General features: G+C 39.9%; 1 protein-coding gene and 2 pseudogenes across 3 annotated transcripts; all 3 read left to right on the top strand.

The window, feature by feature from the left end:
* Positions 1-1,260: 1,260 nt before the first annotated feature.
* LOC146497214 (tripartite motif-containing protein 16-like) lies at positions 1,261-6,786 on the top strand. Of its 3 annotated transcripts, none has more exons than XM_085140729.1 (2): positions 1,261-2,081; positions 4,000-6,786. In XM_085140729.1, the coding sequence occupies exons 1-2, from the start codon at positions 1,583-1,585 to the stop codon at positions 5,097-5,099; spliced, it is 1,599 nt and encodes a 532-aa protein (XP_084996855.1). In that variant the 5' UTR covers positions 1,261-1,582; the 3' UTR covers positions 5,100-6,786. The 3 variants fall into 3 exon arrangements, with proteins under 3 accessions (XP_084996855.1, XP_084996854.1, XP_084996853.1); XM_085140728.1 differs by having other exon boundaries at positions 1,267-2,047; positions 3,903-6,786; XM_085140727.1 differs by lacking the exon at positions 1,261-2,081 and having other exon boundaries at positions 3,275-6,786.
* Positions 6,787-12,148: 5,362 nt separating this feature from the next.
* Positions 12,149-14,020, top strand: LOC146497213 (E3 SUMO-protein ligase ZBED1-like; annotated as a pseudogene).
* Positions 14,021-15,699: 1,679 nt separating this feature from the next.
* LOC146497212 (zinc finger MYM-type protein 1-like) lies at positions 15,700-17,655 on the top strand (annotated as a pseudogene).
* Positions 17,656-17,677: the final 22 nt, after the last annotated feature.

Raw genomic sequence — 17,677 nt, 5'->3', positions numbered from 1 at the left:
CTAGTTTGTGTCACATGATTACACAGTTACACAATCATCCCAAAAACTCTGTACTGATAGTTTCCACTTTCTCTTTTGTATCAGACATACTGAGACAATATTCGGGATAAATAACCATAAAAACAATTTATTTATTCAGTTTAGAGGTTTACACATCACATCATTATAATCATTGAGCCCGTTTCACTTGAATCGTCCACTTGATGGCGCAGTAGAGCAAATGAATCATCACAATGCTTCGAACCATGAGTCGACCAGTTGGATGGAAAGCTTCATTTCATCACGAGGCTTCATCTCGCCATCACTACATTTTATGAGTGAGCTTGACTTTAAGTGACTTACAGGTTTCTTTGAAAAATACTTTCTTATATCCAGGTTCTTCCTTGTTGCTGCCGTCCTCCTCTCCTCCTCGCAGCGCAGGCTTGCCGCTGCTAAAACTAAACAGAGCTCCAATCACATTGGCCATATTTGTCACGTGACGTAGGACTCCAGTAGAGAACGTAATTTAACTCTTTCTGCACCGCTGGGTGAATGAGACGCTGACAGATCGTTTTTTTCTTTCTATCGGGTTTGTTTTTCTTTCTAATTATTGGTGGGGACAATTCAATAATCGCTGGATATTGGTGGGTCCCTTCCGTCCATGCCAAATCTACGCCCTTGGACTGAACAGTCGTTTAGCTTCTAGTTTAATCGGCTTTGCTGTGAAATCTTTGCTGCCAACAGTGTAGTGAAACATTTAAGCTGCACATGAAAGTTAATGTGTAATTATGATGATCTTTACCACAAAGATTTTAAATGAAAGAATAAACAAAGGACATGAAAACTGATTCTTATGTCTACTGTGTATCTTCAGTGTGAATGTTGAGTTTTATTTGAGTGTCTGCATTTAAAGCACATATTAATGTATTGTTTCGAAATCCATGTTGGTACACAGGAAAAATTACTAAAGAATGTAGAATTAGAACACTATCTGTATTTGTTTTTTAAATAGTTTTACATATATTTTACTATTTAAAAAAATAATCAAGAAATCAAGCTTGCTGCCTGTCTTGTACAGTAATTTCATTTGAACATAGGTTTGATTTAGTGGAGTCAGTTGTTCCCATGCATCATTCTGTAAGTGTGAGAATGAACTAAGATTAGAAAATGTCAAAATATAAAGTTTGATTTATTTTTATTCATCACAGCATCCTAACCTTTGCTGAACTTTTTGAAATATAAAATGAACTCACTGAGTGTTGACTGTCACATTTCAAACATCCAAGTAAAGTTAAACTATTAAACTTTAACTGGGTCAGACTTGTTACTGCATGTTGTAACCAAACATACCACACCCTGCATCATGTGATTGGCTCTTGGTCGCTCTGTAAGAATATTTCTTTAGTGCCTCCCTTCACAGATGTGTCTGTATCAGGATGGGTCTAAACAACATGGTGTAAATGCAGTTGCTGGTGAGCCTCATTTCCTGTAGGAGGTGAACAAGAGCAGAGATCTGTTTCCCTTCAGAGCACAGAGGTTGTTTCTGTTCAGAGGAAGTGAAACTGTCTGACAGTCACTGAGAGACGGTGAAACGGCACAGCACATGAATCAAATGGATCAGACAAAAATCTGCTGTTCAGTCTGTTTGGATCTACTGAAGGATCCAGTGACTATTCCCTGTGGACACAGCTACTGCAGGAACTGTATTAAAAGCTTCTGGGATGAAGAGGAAAAGAAGAAAATCTACAGCTGCCCTCAGTGCCGGAGGACTTTCACAGCGAGGCCTGTCCTGGAGAAAAACACCATGTTAGCAGATTTAGTGGAGGAGCTGAAGAAGACTGGACTCCAAGCTGCTCCTGCTGATCACTGCTATGCTGGACCTGAAGATGTGGCCTGTGATTTCTGCACTGTAAGAAAAATGAAAGCCTTCAAGTCCTGTTTAGTCTGTCTGGCATCTTACTGTGAGAAACACCTTCAGCCTCATTATGATTCACCTACATTCAAGAAACACAAGCTGGTGGAGCCCTCCAAGAAGCTCCAGGAGAACATCTGCTCTCGTCATGATGAGGTGATGAAGATGTTCTGCCGTACTGATCAGCAGAGTATCTGTTATCTCTGCTCTATGGATGAACATAAAGGCCACGACACAGCCTCCATACATACTAACCACTAAGTGCAATAATTACTGACTGTAGAGAGGAAGCTGGGAGCAGCAGTGAGTGCACCTGTAGGAAGTTTCAAAGGAGGTGACTAATCAGTAATGTGGGAGTCTGGAGAGAGGAGCGTTGTGAGGGGTAGTGGGTCACAGCCCAACAGAACAAAACATTGCTGAACTCATTATCGGTGGATGGGAGCAGTTCTCATGATGTTTAAAGCTGCCATCTATGAAGACAGACAGCAGGCTGAAAGCTCAAGTTACTGTAGAAAGCAGGAAAAGATCAGGTTTAGTGCTGCAGAACTGCTGCAGTCTGAGCACAGATGTTAGGAGTATAGCAGGGTGCGCTAGAGCCTCTCAGGTGACTCCATCCATGAGCCCTGATGACACAGTTTAGGTATGTGGAGTTCTGTTTATGTTCCCCTAATGCCCATAAACTTTGGTCTAGTCAGAGTGTTTATACTGGGGATGATATTGGTTTTATATTGTGTTGTCTATACTTTCTAAATAAGGCAAAGTGCTGTGACAGTAAACTTTCTTGACTCTAAATTTCAATGTGCACCCTCATTCTAAGCTGAATACAGTTGAGCTGAGACAACTTTTAATTTATTAAGGTTTAAATGTCAAAAGCAACTTGGACAGCAAAACAGAAGAGGGCAAAAAGGACCAGGGTAGCATCCAGTCTTCCTAACATAAAAGGAAAAGGTTATGAATGTCAGTAAGTGTTGGCTAATTTTCTAGTTTACCCAAAATAAATTGGGAAATTTCCTCCATTCCTTATTCTGTCTTTTACTCTTCTTGACCAAAAGTTTAAAATGTAGAGAAAAAGATTCCCATCTTTTTGGTCTATCAGCCTCTGATAAGCTGTCAGTAATTTGTGTTCATCTGGACTATTTGAATGAGAAAGAAAAGCAATTAGTGCAGCAAATTTATGTGAGAAAGTCAGGTGATTTTTTTTTAAACACAACTCTGACAAGTATTTTAACTCAGAAATTATCTCTGCTGTGAAAAGGGTTGAACACATACTCTTCCTAGAATAAATCACAGCCTGATAACCCTCCCTCTTCTTCCTGCTCTCTCACTTACCACCTCCTCTCTCTCCACCTATTTCCTTGTTTCCTTCCGATTCCTCGACAATCTACACGTGTGTTTGAATGTAACCAATGAGGTGACGTGGAAAAGCTGACACTCCCCATTCACTGCAGAAATTCATGTTGTTATTGTCAGAGCTCAGACCAGTTTCAGTTATAAGGAAGTGAAACTCACACAGTCACTGACACTGAGACGAGAAATGGCGCAGAAAGGAGTTCAGCTGGACCGAGAAACTTTCTCTTGTTCGATCTGTTTGGATCTACTGAAGGATCCGGTGACTATTCCCTGTGGACACAGCTACTGTATGAACTGTATTAAAAGCTTCTGGGATGAAGAGGAAAAGAAGAAAATCTACAGCTGCCCTCAGTGCAGACAGACTTTCACAGCAAGGCCTGTCCTGGTGAAAAACACCATGTTAGCAGTTTTAGTGGAGGAGCTGAAGAAGACTGGACTCCAAGCTGCTCCTGCTGATCACTGCTATGCTGGACCTGAAGATGTGGCCTGTGATGTCTGCACTGGAAGAAAAATGAAAGCCTTCAGGTCCTGTTTAGTCTGTCTGGCATCTTACTGTGAGAAACACCTTCAGACTCATTATGATTCACCTACATTCAAGAAACACAAGCTGGTGGAGCCCTCCAAGAAGCTCCAGGAGAAGATCTGCTCTCGTCATGATGAGGTGATGAAGATGTTCTGCCGTACTGATCAGCAGAGTATCTGTTATCTCTGCTCTGTGGATGAACATAAAGGCCACGACACAGTCTCAGCTGCAGCAGAAAGGACTGAGAGGCAGAGAGAGCTGGAGGTGAGTCGACAAAACATCCAGCAGAGAATCCAGGACACAGAGAAAGATGTGAAGCTGCTTCAACAGGAGGTGGAGGCCATCAATCAGTCTGCTGATCAAACAGTGGAGCACAGTGAGAAGATCTTCACTGAGCTGATCCATCTCATTCAGAAAAGAAGCTCTGATGTGAAGCAGCAGATCAGATCCCAGCAGGAAACTGAAGTGAGTCGAGTCAAAGAGCTTCAGGAGAAGCTGGAGCAGGAGATCACTGAGCTGAAGAGGAAAGATGCTGAGCTGAAGCAGCTCTCACACACAGAGGATCACATCCAGTTTCTACACAACTACCCCTCACTGTCAGCACTCAGTGAGTCTACAGACTCATCCAGCATCAATATCCGTCCTCTGAGCTACTTTGAGGATGTGACAGCAGCTGTGTCAGAGGTCAGAGATAAACTACAGGACATTCTGAGAGAGGGATGGACAAACATCTCACTGACAGTCACTGAAGTGGATGTTTTACTGTCACAACCAGAGCCAAAGACCAGAGCTGGATTCTTAAAATATTCAAGTGAAATCACACTGGATCCAAACACAGCAAACAAAATATTGTTATTATCAGAGGGGAACAGAAAAGTAACAGTAATGAAACAACAACAGTCTTATTCTGATCATCCAGACAGATTCACTAAATGCTGTCAGGTCCTGAGTAGAGAGAGTCTGACTGGACGTTGTTACTGGGAGGTGGAGTGGAGAGGGGGAGGAGTTTATGTAGCAGTCGCATACAAGAATATCAGCGGAGCAGGGAGTGTGCAAGAGTGCGGATTTGGACGTAATGACAAATCTTGGTCATTAGATTGTAACAACAACATTTATACATTTTGGTACAACAACATCCAAACTCGTGTCTCAGGTCCTCGTTCCTCCAGAGTAGGAGTGTACCTGGATCACAGAGCAGGTATTTTGTCCTTCTACAGCGTCTCTGAAACCATGACTCTCCTCCACAGAGTCCAGACCACATTCACTCAGCCGCTCTATGCTGGACTGAGGTTTCATAATTATGGAGACACTGCAGAGTTGATTAAAGTGAAATAGACTGAAGTCTTTCATATTGTGGGTTTAAATCTGTATTTTAGTTTTATTTTATTTTCTCTCCATCATTTCTGCACAGAGATCAGCTGTCAGTCAAACATTATGGGTGGTACCTCCACATCTTCTAGTTGTTCTCTTGATGTTTCTGAGTTTTTAAAGGAGATCTTTCCTGTGACTGTTTATGGAGGCTATCACTGCTCATCATCATTTTGATTTACTAAAATATTTCTCCACATGAAAATGTAAACTTCTCTATCCTCTAAATGTTTCTGGAATATTTGTATTGAAAAATGTCCACATTTCTCTTTATGAGTATGGCAGACCATGTGTGTGTGTTTGTGTTTGTTTTTGTCAAAATCATCAAACAAATGAGGAAAAACTGTGATTTTAATGAATGAATTCATATATTGTGTTGATGTTTTATTGTGTGAATAAACTGGAAGGTTTGACTATAAATCAAACTTTGAACAAAGTCTTTTCTTCTGTCTTCATTCCAGGATCTCACTCAAATCTGATGCAGAAAATATGAAACTAATCTGAGAGAATAACTGAAGCAGTTTTCCTCCTGAAGCATCACAAAGTTCAGAGTTCATGTTTAGAGCAGAAGATTCAGCAGTCGCTCTGTGACCTTTCAACTTTCTTCACTAAAACAGCTTCATTACAGAGAAACAAGTCACATTTTCTTCATGTTCTTAAGTCCTTTCAGATGTTTGTAATGGTCCTTGAATGCAGCATCAGTGTCGCAGGTTTAAAAGGTCACTTTCTGTTGTGTTCAAAGATTTCCTTCAGATATGGTCTTTAATCAGTAAAGCCAGTGATACAGCAGTGTCATTAGCTGTGTTATTGGCACCAGGCTGTGTTTATGTATGTATTTAATTCTGTCTGAGGATGTCTTCAGCATGAAATGATCATTTGCTCAGCTGCTGTGTCTCATCTCTTATCAGACATTGGTTGGAACAGAGTTTTGTTGCTGACCATCTGACAAGAGGGTGAAGAAAAGCTTCAGGCTTCATTTGGACACTACGTTGGACAGAAGTCTCCACAAAAATGACTCAGAAACACAAATATTATTAATGAAAGTCCAAATGTCAAAAAGGGGTCATACATGATCCTGAGAAATGTCCTTGAACATTTGAACATGAGTCAGAGGGTTGTCAGGTTTCTACACTGCATCGTGGCATCAAGCCTGAGATGTCTGTGTAAACAAGTATGGAGGACACAAATGCACAGACGCAGTCGAGCTGTTTACTGCTGATGAGGAAGGAAAATAGTCTGTTGGATATTAAAGCAGCATTTATTAGAGTAAGAACAGATACTTGTGTCCTTCATTTGATCCCCGTCAATTTACAGAAGACTTAAGGACCCTTTGACTTCTAACATACAGCTGCATGTTTACAATTTTATTATTGATTTATTTCTAGCAAAGCGAGACTTTACTGATTAAAGACATATAATCAGACATATTACTGTTACTTTCTGAAAAAGACTCACATAAAGCAGATTTATCACAAGCAAACATCAAGACACATCCTTCATGGCTTAAAGTTGCAGTGGGACTCTTTCGCCATCTGGTGGTTGTAACAGTTATGACAACTGTTCCTGCATATATGTCCCTCCTCAGTGTGAAGAAGACTGGACTCCAAGCTGCTCCTGCTGATCACTGCGTGTTCCTCCTGTGTCTAAAATCTATTTCCATTATGAATCAGGAAACTGTTTGCACCAATCATAAAGGCAATAAAATACGTCACACACTAAGAAATAACAAAAAGGAATTGTGGATTTCAAGGAGATTTTTCCCTCGTTTTTTGAAATCATAAGAATACAAACTAATGCAAGACTGTCATGTTTTCATAAGTTTGTAGAGACACTGTTCTGTTGTATTCTAGGACATCAGTCACTTTTTAAATGCATGCTACTCCTCCTAATCATCAGCAGCAGCAGCACCCATGACCTCCTTTTAGTCTTTGTTTTGTAATTTTTCAGAGTTCAGGAGACGTTCTTATGGGATTTCCACAGTGTACAAGTACTGTTTAGACCCTTTACCTAAAAGAAAAGAGTAAAGTACAAAGTAGATTTACTCACTGCAGGAAAATAATGCCTCAACCTGATATATTGTCTTATATGACAAACTGAAAGTGATGCATCAAAGTGTAAGCAGCATTTTCCTGTTACAGCTGGTCTAGATGGAACTGATCTGATCTCCTTTATGTACAGGTAGATATCCAGTGGGTTTGCTAAGGGTCACAGATGAGGGGCTGTGTGAGACGTTTAATGGGAAAGGAAATAAAACCATTGTTCCAGACCTGCAGCTAAGATACTCGAGTATCTTCAAATATGAAGCTGAGTATTACTTCCATACTTTCCTCCACTGCTGATGACCTTGTTACCTGCTGCTCCCTGTTAATGATCAGCCTCAGTTCTGATAGTAAACTGTTGGCTCTCGTTCTGTCAGCTTGTTGATCAGTGACGTCTTGTTTTCAGATTTCTGCCTTGAACTTTTTGGTTTTGTTTACTGAGTAATATACCAGGTGTTGAAGCTCTGATGGTTTTTCAGAGAGTAACAACTTTTATTGCAGAGAACATTTTAAAGCTCAACATAAACTTAAAATGAATTATATGTAACACATTATTGGCTACTTTAACTGTGTTTTTAGGATCTCTATCTTCCTGTATTATCTGTACTTGAAGGACTGTGTATAAAGGACTTTGACTCTGTGATCAACCGTGGATGTGAAAGCCTTCAATTTTAATCTGAAAGTCAGAAATGGGGTCATTTTAAAGAAATAGAGATTTTGTTTCTCATGCTGTGTGATGGCTGTGACTGACTGTGAGGATGGAAATAAACAGAAACACTGAGACAGTTTCTTGGTCAGTATATAAAGAAACATATGGCAGATGAGACTGCTACATACTGTACAGCTCTCACAGAGCACCTTTTTATAACCCGCCCTGGTGTGACGCTGCGTTCACGGCCCTACTGCTTACCTGAACATAAAAGACAAATTGTTCAGAGAGAATCGGCAAAAATACTGAAGTTGAGAGTAATAGAAAAGTCACACAGCACGTTGTGTAGCCCCATAGTTCTTGTAAGTGAAAACAGATGGGTCTATATGGTTCTGTGTTGAATACTGCAAAGTGAATGAGGGTGTCACAGTTTGATGATCACCTCATGTCCTGGGTCTATGAGCTCCTGGAAGGCGACCAGATGGCTCCCCTGCCTCAGTTGGGCGGTGGAGCTATGTGACGTCAGCTGGAAGTCTGCGACAGAAATGTCAAATATAACAGTTAAAAAGCAAAGAATAAAATGAACTTCATTGCAGCGATGCTCGTCTCAGGTCCTTATTGGTGTTTTTTCTTCACTTCCCAAGTGTTTCGTACTTGGGTTCATCATGTTACTCGAGCCAATCACTGAATACTTAAATATATGAATGATGTCTTGACAAAAGAAAAAGTGTTTTGTTATTGTAAGATTATAATAATTTAGAAGTGATAAAAATGTAACAAGTACAGATCATTTTTTTAACTCTTAAATGGTGATACTTTAAATAACAAGTTGTATGTCACTCAGTGGCGGTCCTAGCCTGTTTGGCGCCCCGGGCGAACACTCCCTCTGTAACACAATGTATTGTTTGGAGTTTAGTCTGTTATTGTTACTAGTTTTACTATTTCTTCTTGGAGCAACTGAAACCCACATAATTTCCATAGGGATTAATAAAGTATTCTGATTCTGATTGTTTCAGGATGACCTGCCATTATCCAATCACACATCTGCTTACCTGCATCTTTTGCTCGTTTCTCCTCCTCTTCTTTTCTCTTTTTTCTAAACTGAGCACCTGATGGCTTTGAACTTTTCTTGTCCATCTTCCATTGGTTTTAATTTTGCACTCCAGTATGAACACAAATCACCACAACATAACCTAATAGACCTACACCTTAGTTCAAAGATTCACTTTGTCTAGGGTTTTGGGATTTCACACAACCCAGGATTCAGATCATGAATACATAATGGGCTTGGATTTACAACATTATGAATGAAATGTGCTCTATTTGGAAGCAGCCGGCCCCTCCCCTTTCGACAGGTTGTATGTGAGACTTTAAATCATCAAACTGTAAATTTTAAATTGTTATTGATCCCTTTACCCCGAGTCCTAAAAAGTATATTTATTTTCTTACTCTTCTTATATTTATTGTTTGTTTACTTGCACTGCTGTAACTGGAGCCTCGTCGTCTCGTCTCTCTATATACTGGACTGTATAGCGGAGATGACAATAAAGTTTACTTTGACTTCAGCAGCAAACAGGCGCACCGAGGGCTCTCGCGCTCACTTTTCGCATATAGAATTTCGAAAAAACATCAGTGCAAATTATAAGTCTGTATCATGATGTTTTCGTGTTTGTTGGTTTGTTTGTATTTTTTTTTATTTTCCGAGTTGGTTATTAGATGCTGCTCCAGCCAGCCAGAGAATCCCCCGCCACCTCGCCCTCTGCTTCCTGTGAAACCTAACCAACCAAAGGCAACCACCCTCCACCTCATGATGCTTAATCAACGTAATCAACTTTAATTTGATGCAGTTTGAAAAAAAAAATGCACAGAAATCAATTATTTTTCAAGAATAATTAAATCGATTCAACATCTTTCTTCAACAGAATTGCAGACTGCACAGATGATACCTTCCCAAAGGAAAAAGTACTACAGCTTACTAGGGTATATATGAGACTTAATAGTTACTATATACAGTAATGGACTTCTATACATTTTACATCAGATTAAAACTTTGGGTGAAAGATTCGGAAAATTTTTTATTAAAAGCTCAACATTTTAAATGAGAATAAGAAAGAAAAGTATTTCTTTGTGCCCCTTTTCCCTGTTAATGCCCTATCGCCCCCCCTGGCTACACTTTGCTAGATCCGCCTCTGCACAGTTACCAGCTGTCAGCTGCGTAGAAAAGGATCCTGGTCTAGAAAGTAATATTAAATAAATTCTAACAACAGCTTATCAAGCTTAAACGTGCTGCTGTTGTTTCCTCTTTCTGGCGCGAAGTCGGCGATAAACAAACAAGAGAGACGGACTCCGACAGAAAAGCCGATCAGCTGATCATTGATCAGTTTCACGACTGAAGTAGCAGCAGGAGAGAGAGAGAGAGAGAGAAGAGGCAGTCGCTCCATATCTCGGTTGTTAAGCTTAACGTGGGAATGCTTTACACAAGGGCGTAGATTTGGTTTTGGGATTGGTGGGGACGAATGATTCAACCATCGAACCCTGCCTTGTTTCTTTCTTTCCTTTTTGTCTTTGATTCTTGATTTAAAAAAAAAAAAAAAAAGAGAACTATACTTGCCTACATATCCTATTCTACATGCTTTTAAACCACTTACAATTACAATTCATAGTTTTATATGTGAATTAGATAATGTTAAATTACTATTAAACAAATGACTGACTAAGTATTTTAGACTTTAGTTTACTTCAGTCATATTCCATATAAATCAGGTATCATACAAACATAAAAATAGCTTCAAATACAGTCATGACAATAAAAGAAAATGACTTTAAGAAATTAACAACATTAGTTCAGTTATATTACACCAACATCTCTGATACATTAGCACTAAGGGAACACTGAATGACCTGCTGGGTTTTGTCCATAATACTACTCGTCTAAGATTACCACAAAGTAAAAGATCTCTCAGCAAAATTATGCAACATTTTAGGCACTATTGCCCCGATCAAGTCAGTGAGCTGGGATGTTTTATTCTAAACATGAACTACTGTTACAGCAACAGACATGGACATACTGGTGACCCACACAACAACTCAATGTCCACTATGTGAAGGAGCCAAACACATGCCTGCTCCTCTCGTTAACTGAGATAAACTGCTGGCATATTTGTTTTACATCTATACTGTCCAGTCTCTCCTGGTGGACACACAGCAGCATTGTTTAATCTCATTTGAGTCACTGTTGACCTTAGCCATCTTTTTAGTCTTCTGAGAGCACTGAAGCTTCTTTCAGCCTCAGTACATGAGTTTTATCCTCAGATTAAAATTATTATTCTGTGCTTGATGTGCCTCACCTTTGGCTCTTCCCCTCTGACTGCACTAGGACATATTGCCACCAAACAATTTGTGCAAACTTCACTACAAGGTGGAATATTTGCAAAATCCTGACTACCTCGTGATATCTTGTCTCAAAAATTAACGCTATGAATATGTCAGTACCATTAGGATAAAATTATTGTGTCACCAACATTTTAACGTTAGACATATAATTTTAACAGCCTCTGTAAACTAATATCCTGGCTCGCTCGAGGCTGCCGTTTTCTCTGACAGTTTCAATCAAAATTAGAAATGCTGCTCTGAGACTGAGAGAACTGATAGTGCTGCCTGCTGTGCAGTTAGTTTACAAAACACGTTATTCATGGTTACATACAATTTTAGACTGATGTGGGCCAAAGCCTAGCATAGCCTGTAACGTTATTGTGACGGACACATTTTATTAAAATGTCGAAGCTCCGAATCGTGCGTCGGGTAATCTCGGGGGCGTTTTTCTGAAGCGCGTATCGAGGCTTGCTTTGATTACGTATGCAGTGACGTTCGAGGCCTCGCGGGCAGTCCGTACCACGTGATTGATTCGGGAACTGGTTCACCGGTTCGCGCCAAATTCGAAATAAAATGGGCAGCAAAACACAGCTGATTCCCCCATCACATTGTGTTGTGGAATTGGATTACGTACGTGTTACATAGTTACTTGAGCATTTCTTCCCTCGATGGAACCAGCAAGGAAAAGAAAATTTTCCCGTCTGGCAACATTTTGATGTCATCTTTCCTAATAAGGTATACACACTGTAATAAAGAAATGATAAGTACCATAATATAAATAAACCACACCACAGATCCTATAATCAGATTTCTGTCTTTTTGTTTATTAAAAGGTGAAGTGTTTGCTGTGCTCTAAAGAACTTGGATACAGCAACAACACCTCATCTATGCTGAGGCATTACAGAGCCCTGCATGAGAACAAGGAGACTAACCAAGGTGGACCAAGCTTAGGTGAGTTTTTGTAGGTTTTAAGGATACAGTCATTTGATACATTTATATTCCCCATGTAATTCATTAATATTTGGGTTCTATTTACTGAAATATGTAATTTCTTAATGTTTTTTTGTTGTATCAGGGGAGAGGAATGATGTGGATGAGGCCTTGGTCAACATGGTGATAGAGGATTCCCAGCCCTTCACTATTGTGGAGGACAGTGGGTTTAGGAAGCTTGTTAAAGTTTTGAACCCTAACTATGTTCTCCCCACAAGGCAGGTGTGTATCTTAAAATATGAAGCATGTTTCCATTTTGCCTTTATTTACATATTAAGTACTGTACCTTCTTTTGTTTAGGCTTTGAAAGCTATGGTGGACCAAAGATACAAAGAGTCCAAACAAAAAGAAAAACTGACTGTGGCCAAGGTTTCTGCAGTTAGTTTGACATCTGATATGTGGACCTCCATTAACACAGAGGCTTACCTAGCCGTCACCTGCCATTTCATTGACTCTAACACTGCATTGCATTCTGTAGTGTTAGGTGTTCAGCACTTCCCTCAAGCACATACTGCTGTCAATTTGTCACAAGTAACAGCAGCGCTCATGTCAGAGTGGGGCATTACAGACAAAGTTACATGTTATGTGACTGATGGAGCAGCAAACATGGGTGCTTGTGCTAAGGAGCTTCGTTTGCGTCACAGTAATTGTGTGGCACATACATTAAACCTAATGGTCAAAAAAGCTCTTGATCAACACACGACGCTGTCTGACATCCGGACTACCTGTAGGAGGATAGTGGGATATTTCAAGAGCAGTACAACTGCTAAGGTTTGTTCCATTATTTCATTACTGCTTTGAGGTGCTGCTGCAGTAACACAGCTTGAATTAATCAGTTTGTGTTGGCTGTTTTTCTAGGAGAGGCTGACAGAGGTGCAGGAGCAAATGGGCCGGCCTGCACTGAAGTTAATTCAAGAGGTGGATACACGTTGGAACAGCACATTCCAAATGCTTCAACGTGTTCATGAACTCAGGGAACCTATTGGAGCATCGTTAGCTGGCCTGCACACTGATATTTGCCCACTATCCTCTGAACAGTATGACCTTATGGCAGAATGTCTTAAAATACTCTCCCCATTTAATGATGCCACCACTGAGCTGTCAGAGGAAAAGCGAGTGTCTGGATCCAAAGTAATTCCACTTCTAACAATGTTGCACCATGCACTAAATTAAGAGGAAATGGGAGTTGTCCTAACTCCAGAGAGCTCCACCATGGTTGAGTGTCTAAGGAGACAATTAAAGGAGAAGCTCTACACATTGCAGTCAATGAGCATCATGTCACTGGCAACATTGCTGGATCCAAGGTTCAAAAAAATAGGCTTCTTTAGCCCAAATAAAGCAATGGATGCTGAGAAGAGACTTATTTTTGAATGTGCTGCTATTTTGCGGCACGTGGCCTTCTCATCAGCAGCCTCATCATCAAAAGCTTCTCAGCCTGTGACTCAAGGTATATGAGCACATTTCGATTATTATATTGTATTTAGTTACTTACATTCTGTTTGTTTTAGGTAGCAAACTGTGGCATCGTTTGGACACCACTGTTCTGGAGACAAAGACCCCAAATGCTACTGCTGATGCAACAGCTGAAGTACAGAAATACCTCCATGAACCAAATATCGGCAGACTGGAGAATCCGCTGGAGTACTGGGCTGGACACAAATTTCTTTATCCAAACTTGTATAAACTTGCTGTGGTTTTTCTTGCAACCCCTGCTTCATCTGTGCCCTGTGAGAGGATATTTTCAAAAGCAGGAGAAATCCTCTCAAAAAAGAGGAACCGTCTTAAGCCCAGCACTGTGGAAAAGCTGCTATTTTTGAATAAAAACAAATGAAAACTTTTCCCTAGTGTCATGAGCACTGTTATAAAGTCACAACCACATTCACATCACAACTCCCTCCCTTTTTGTTTCCATGTACATTCCTGTGTTAAGCTGCCAATTTATTATACACAAACATTAATTAAATTAATATAATATAAAATGAGTATAATATTAAATATAACTAATATTTAGAGTTTAGTTATTGGTGTCATGAACAAAAGTAATTTCTTTATTCATTCAACTTGAAGCGCCACACACTAGTTTGTGTCATTATTGAGATGTACATAAGCATGATTACACAGTTACACAATCATCCCAAAAACTCTGTACTGATAGTTTCCACTTTCTCTTTTGTATCAGACATACTGAGACAATATTCGGGATAAAAAACCATAAAAACAATTTATTTATTCAGTTTAGAGGTTTACACATCACATCATTATAATCATTGAGCCCGTTTCACTTGAATCGTCCACTTGATGGCGCAGTAGAGCAAATGAATCATCACAATGCTTCGAACCATGAGTCGACCAGTTGGATGGAAAGCTTCATTTCATCACGAGGCTTCATCTCACCATCACTACATTTTATGAGTGAGCTTGACTTTAAGTGACTTACAGGTTTCTTTGAAAAATACTTTCTTATATCCAGGTTCTTCCTCTTTGCTGCCGTCCTCCTCTCCTCCTCCTCGCAGCGCAGGTTTGCCGCTGCTAAAACTAAACAGAGCTCCAATCACATTGGCCATATTTGTCACGTGACGTAGGACTCCAGTAGAGAACGTATTTTAACTCTTTCTGCACCGCTGGGTGAATGAGACGCTGACAGATCGTTTTCTTCTTTCTATCGGGTTTGTTTTTCTTTCAAATTATTGGTGGGGACAATTCAATAATCGCTGGATATTGGTGGGTCCCTTCCGTCCATGCCAAATCTACGCCCTTGGACTGAACAGTCGTTTAGCTTCTAGTTTAATCGGCTTTGCTGTGTAATCTTTGCTGCCAACAGTGTAGTGAAACATTTAAGCTGTACATGAAAGTTAATGTGTAATTATGATGATCTTTACCACAAAGATTTTAAATGAAAGAATAAACAAAGGGCATGAAAACTGATTCTTATGTCTACTGTGTATCTTCAGTGTGAATGTTGAGTTATATTTGAGTGTCTGCATTTAAAGCACATATTAATGTATTGTTTCGAAATCCATGTTGGTACACAGGAAAAATGACTAAAGAATGTAGAATTAGAACACTATCTGTATTTGTTTTTTAAATAGTTTTACATATATTTTACTATTTAAAAAAATAATCAAGAAATCAAGCTTGCTGCCTGTCTTGTACAGTAATTTCATTTGAACATAGGTTTGATTTAGTGGAGTCAGTTGTTCCCATGCATCATTCTGTAAGTGTGAGAATGAACTAAGATTAGAAAATGTCAAAATATAAAGTTTGATTTATTTTTATTCATCACAGCATCCTAAACTTTGCTGAACTTTTTGAAATATAAAATGAACTCGCTGAGTGTTGACTGTCACATTTCAAAGCACCAAGTAAAGATAAACTATTAAACTTTAACTGGGTCAGACTTGTTACTGCATGTTGTAACCAAACAAACCACACCCTGCATCATGTGATCAACCAGAATGCAGCTTTCTGCTTCCCATGTAGAGTGTTTGGCAAAAACATCAAACAGGATAGTTTTGGTCAGTAGCGGTTGCAAGAACTGGAAGAAAGCTTTAGTCATCTTTGGCAAGCATGAGATGGCTCAAACACATAAGGACAGTGTTGTTACGTGGAAAAGCTACCAGGGAACTAGCAAACAGGGAAACGTTGCACAGATGATAGCAATTGCAAATGTGAGTGAGATAGTCGAAAGAAGAGAGTATCTCAGACGAATTGTTGCAGTCACCTCTATGTTAGGGAGACAGGGACTCCCTTTTCGTGGCAATGATGAAGGTGAAGACAGCCCAAACACAGGGAATTTTCTTGCTTCCACGGAGCTTTTGAAGGAGTTTGATCCTTTTCTTCAAAAACATAATCCCCCATCAAATGCACAGTATATCTCGCCAGCATCCCAGAATGACATGATTGACTGTTGTGCCCAGGAAGTTACTAGTGTCATTGTATCTGAAATGACAAAGTCTTAAGTCTATGCCTTCATGGCAGATGAGGCAAAAAGGCAGAGCAGTTAGCTGTTTGTGTCAGGTACGTGTCAGAGGGGGCAGTGAAGGAGCGTTTCCTTGCACTTGCAGAGATAAAATCATTTGATGCCCGGTCCATTGCAAATGAGATTCAGCAGCAGATCCAAAACAATGGTCTTGCAGAGCTTAAGTGTGTAGCACAAACATATGATGGTGCAGCCGTTATGAGCTCCACTGGAGGTGTACAAGCACATTTTAGAAGGCTCCATCCTGAGGCTATCTATGTGCATTGTTATGCTCATCAACTCAACCTGGTTTTGTGCAATACTTGCAAGGCTGTCCCAGAGGCTGTGGAGCTTTTCAGCTTGTTGGAGTTTGTGAATTGTTTCTTCAGCACCTCCCTAGTCAATCATCATAAGTTCATGGAGACTCAGGCAAAGCTTGGATTGACAAAAACTGAGCTTGTGCAACTTTCAAACACTTTGCGATCAATCAGTGCAGTTCTTGAGACATTGCCTGCCATTTTGGAGTGCCTATCTGCAATTGGATCCCCCATAGCTGTTGGTCTCAGAGTAAAGCTCTACAAGTTCTCAGCAGTCTATGCACTACTGATGTTTCAGTCGATTCTGTCTGTAACCGAAGGACTCCACAAATTCCTGCAGAAAGAGACTTTAGACTCAGAAGCTTTTATCTGCAAACAAGCTGTGTGTGACACACTTAAGGACAAACACTCAGATGCATTTGCTACAGAGTTGTATGAGAAAACCAAGGCCCTGTGTAACACCCACAGTATCCCTGAACCAGGTGCCAAGACAAAAGGCTGCGTCAAACAATGGGTCAGAAAAGATTTCACAGTCTTGCAGTCATGTCTATTGAAAAAGACATGCTTCAGTATCTGAGTCACAACAGAGCGATTGACCGATTTGCCACTCTTAAAAACAGACGTCATTCTTTGATGCTTCCACCCACCAAGTAACTGGTGATTGCAGCCATAAAAAGGATGTACTTTTTTATTTTCAGTTTTTTTCTTGTTATTGATGCAGCAAACACATTTCCTCTGTTTTCTTGTTGTACTGTATTATAAAACAGACTGAAATAAAACAATAGATCTATTGGTGGCCTAGGATGTTTAATCTGTCCAAAAAAGTAGGAAAGCAATTTCTCAGTCTTTGTTTTCTGTTTGTGAAATTTTGTGCTCATTCACTACGTTCTTTCATATCGTGTGCATCTCTTGGGGGCAAAGCCCCTCCTGTCCTTGAAACCCAGTGATGCCCCTGGATCCAGCAATCTGCAATTTTCTGACTCCACTAAATCAAACCTATGTTTGATTTAGTGGAGTCAGTTGTTCCCATGCATCATTCTGTAAATGTGAGAATGAACTAAGATTAGAAAATATCAAAATATAAAGTGTGATTTATTTTTATTCATCACAGCATCCTAAACTTTGCTGAACTTTTTGAAATATAAAATGAACTCGCTGAGTGTTGACTGTCATAACTCAAGAAAAGTTCAACTGGGCTGACCCAGTTGAAACTAATTTTA

The sequence above is a fragment of the Neolamprologus multifasciatus genome, chromosome 18 (assembly GCF_963576455.1).
Source record: "Neolamprologus multifasciatus chromosome 18, fNeoMul1.2, whole genome shotgun sequence".
Taxonomy (NCBI): Eukaryota; Metazoa; Chordata; class Actinopteri; order Cichliformes; family Cichlidae; genus Neolamprologus; species Neolamprologus multifasciatus.
The sequence above is the reverse complement of the archived record's forward strand: the minus strand, read 5'-3'. Positions and strand labels throughout refer to the sequence as shown.

Excerpts from the sequence above, each read along its gene's own strand:
- LOC146497214 (XM_085140727.1), top strand. The coding sequence starts at position 3,426 with ATGGCGCAGAAAGGAGTTCAGCTGGACCGAGAAACTTTCTCTTGTTCG.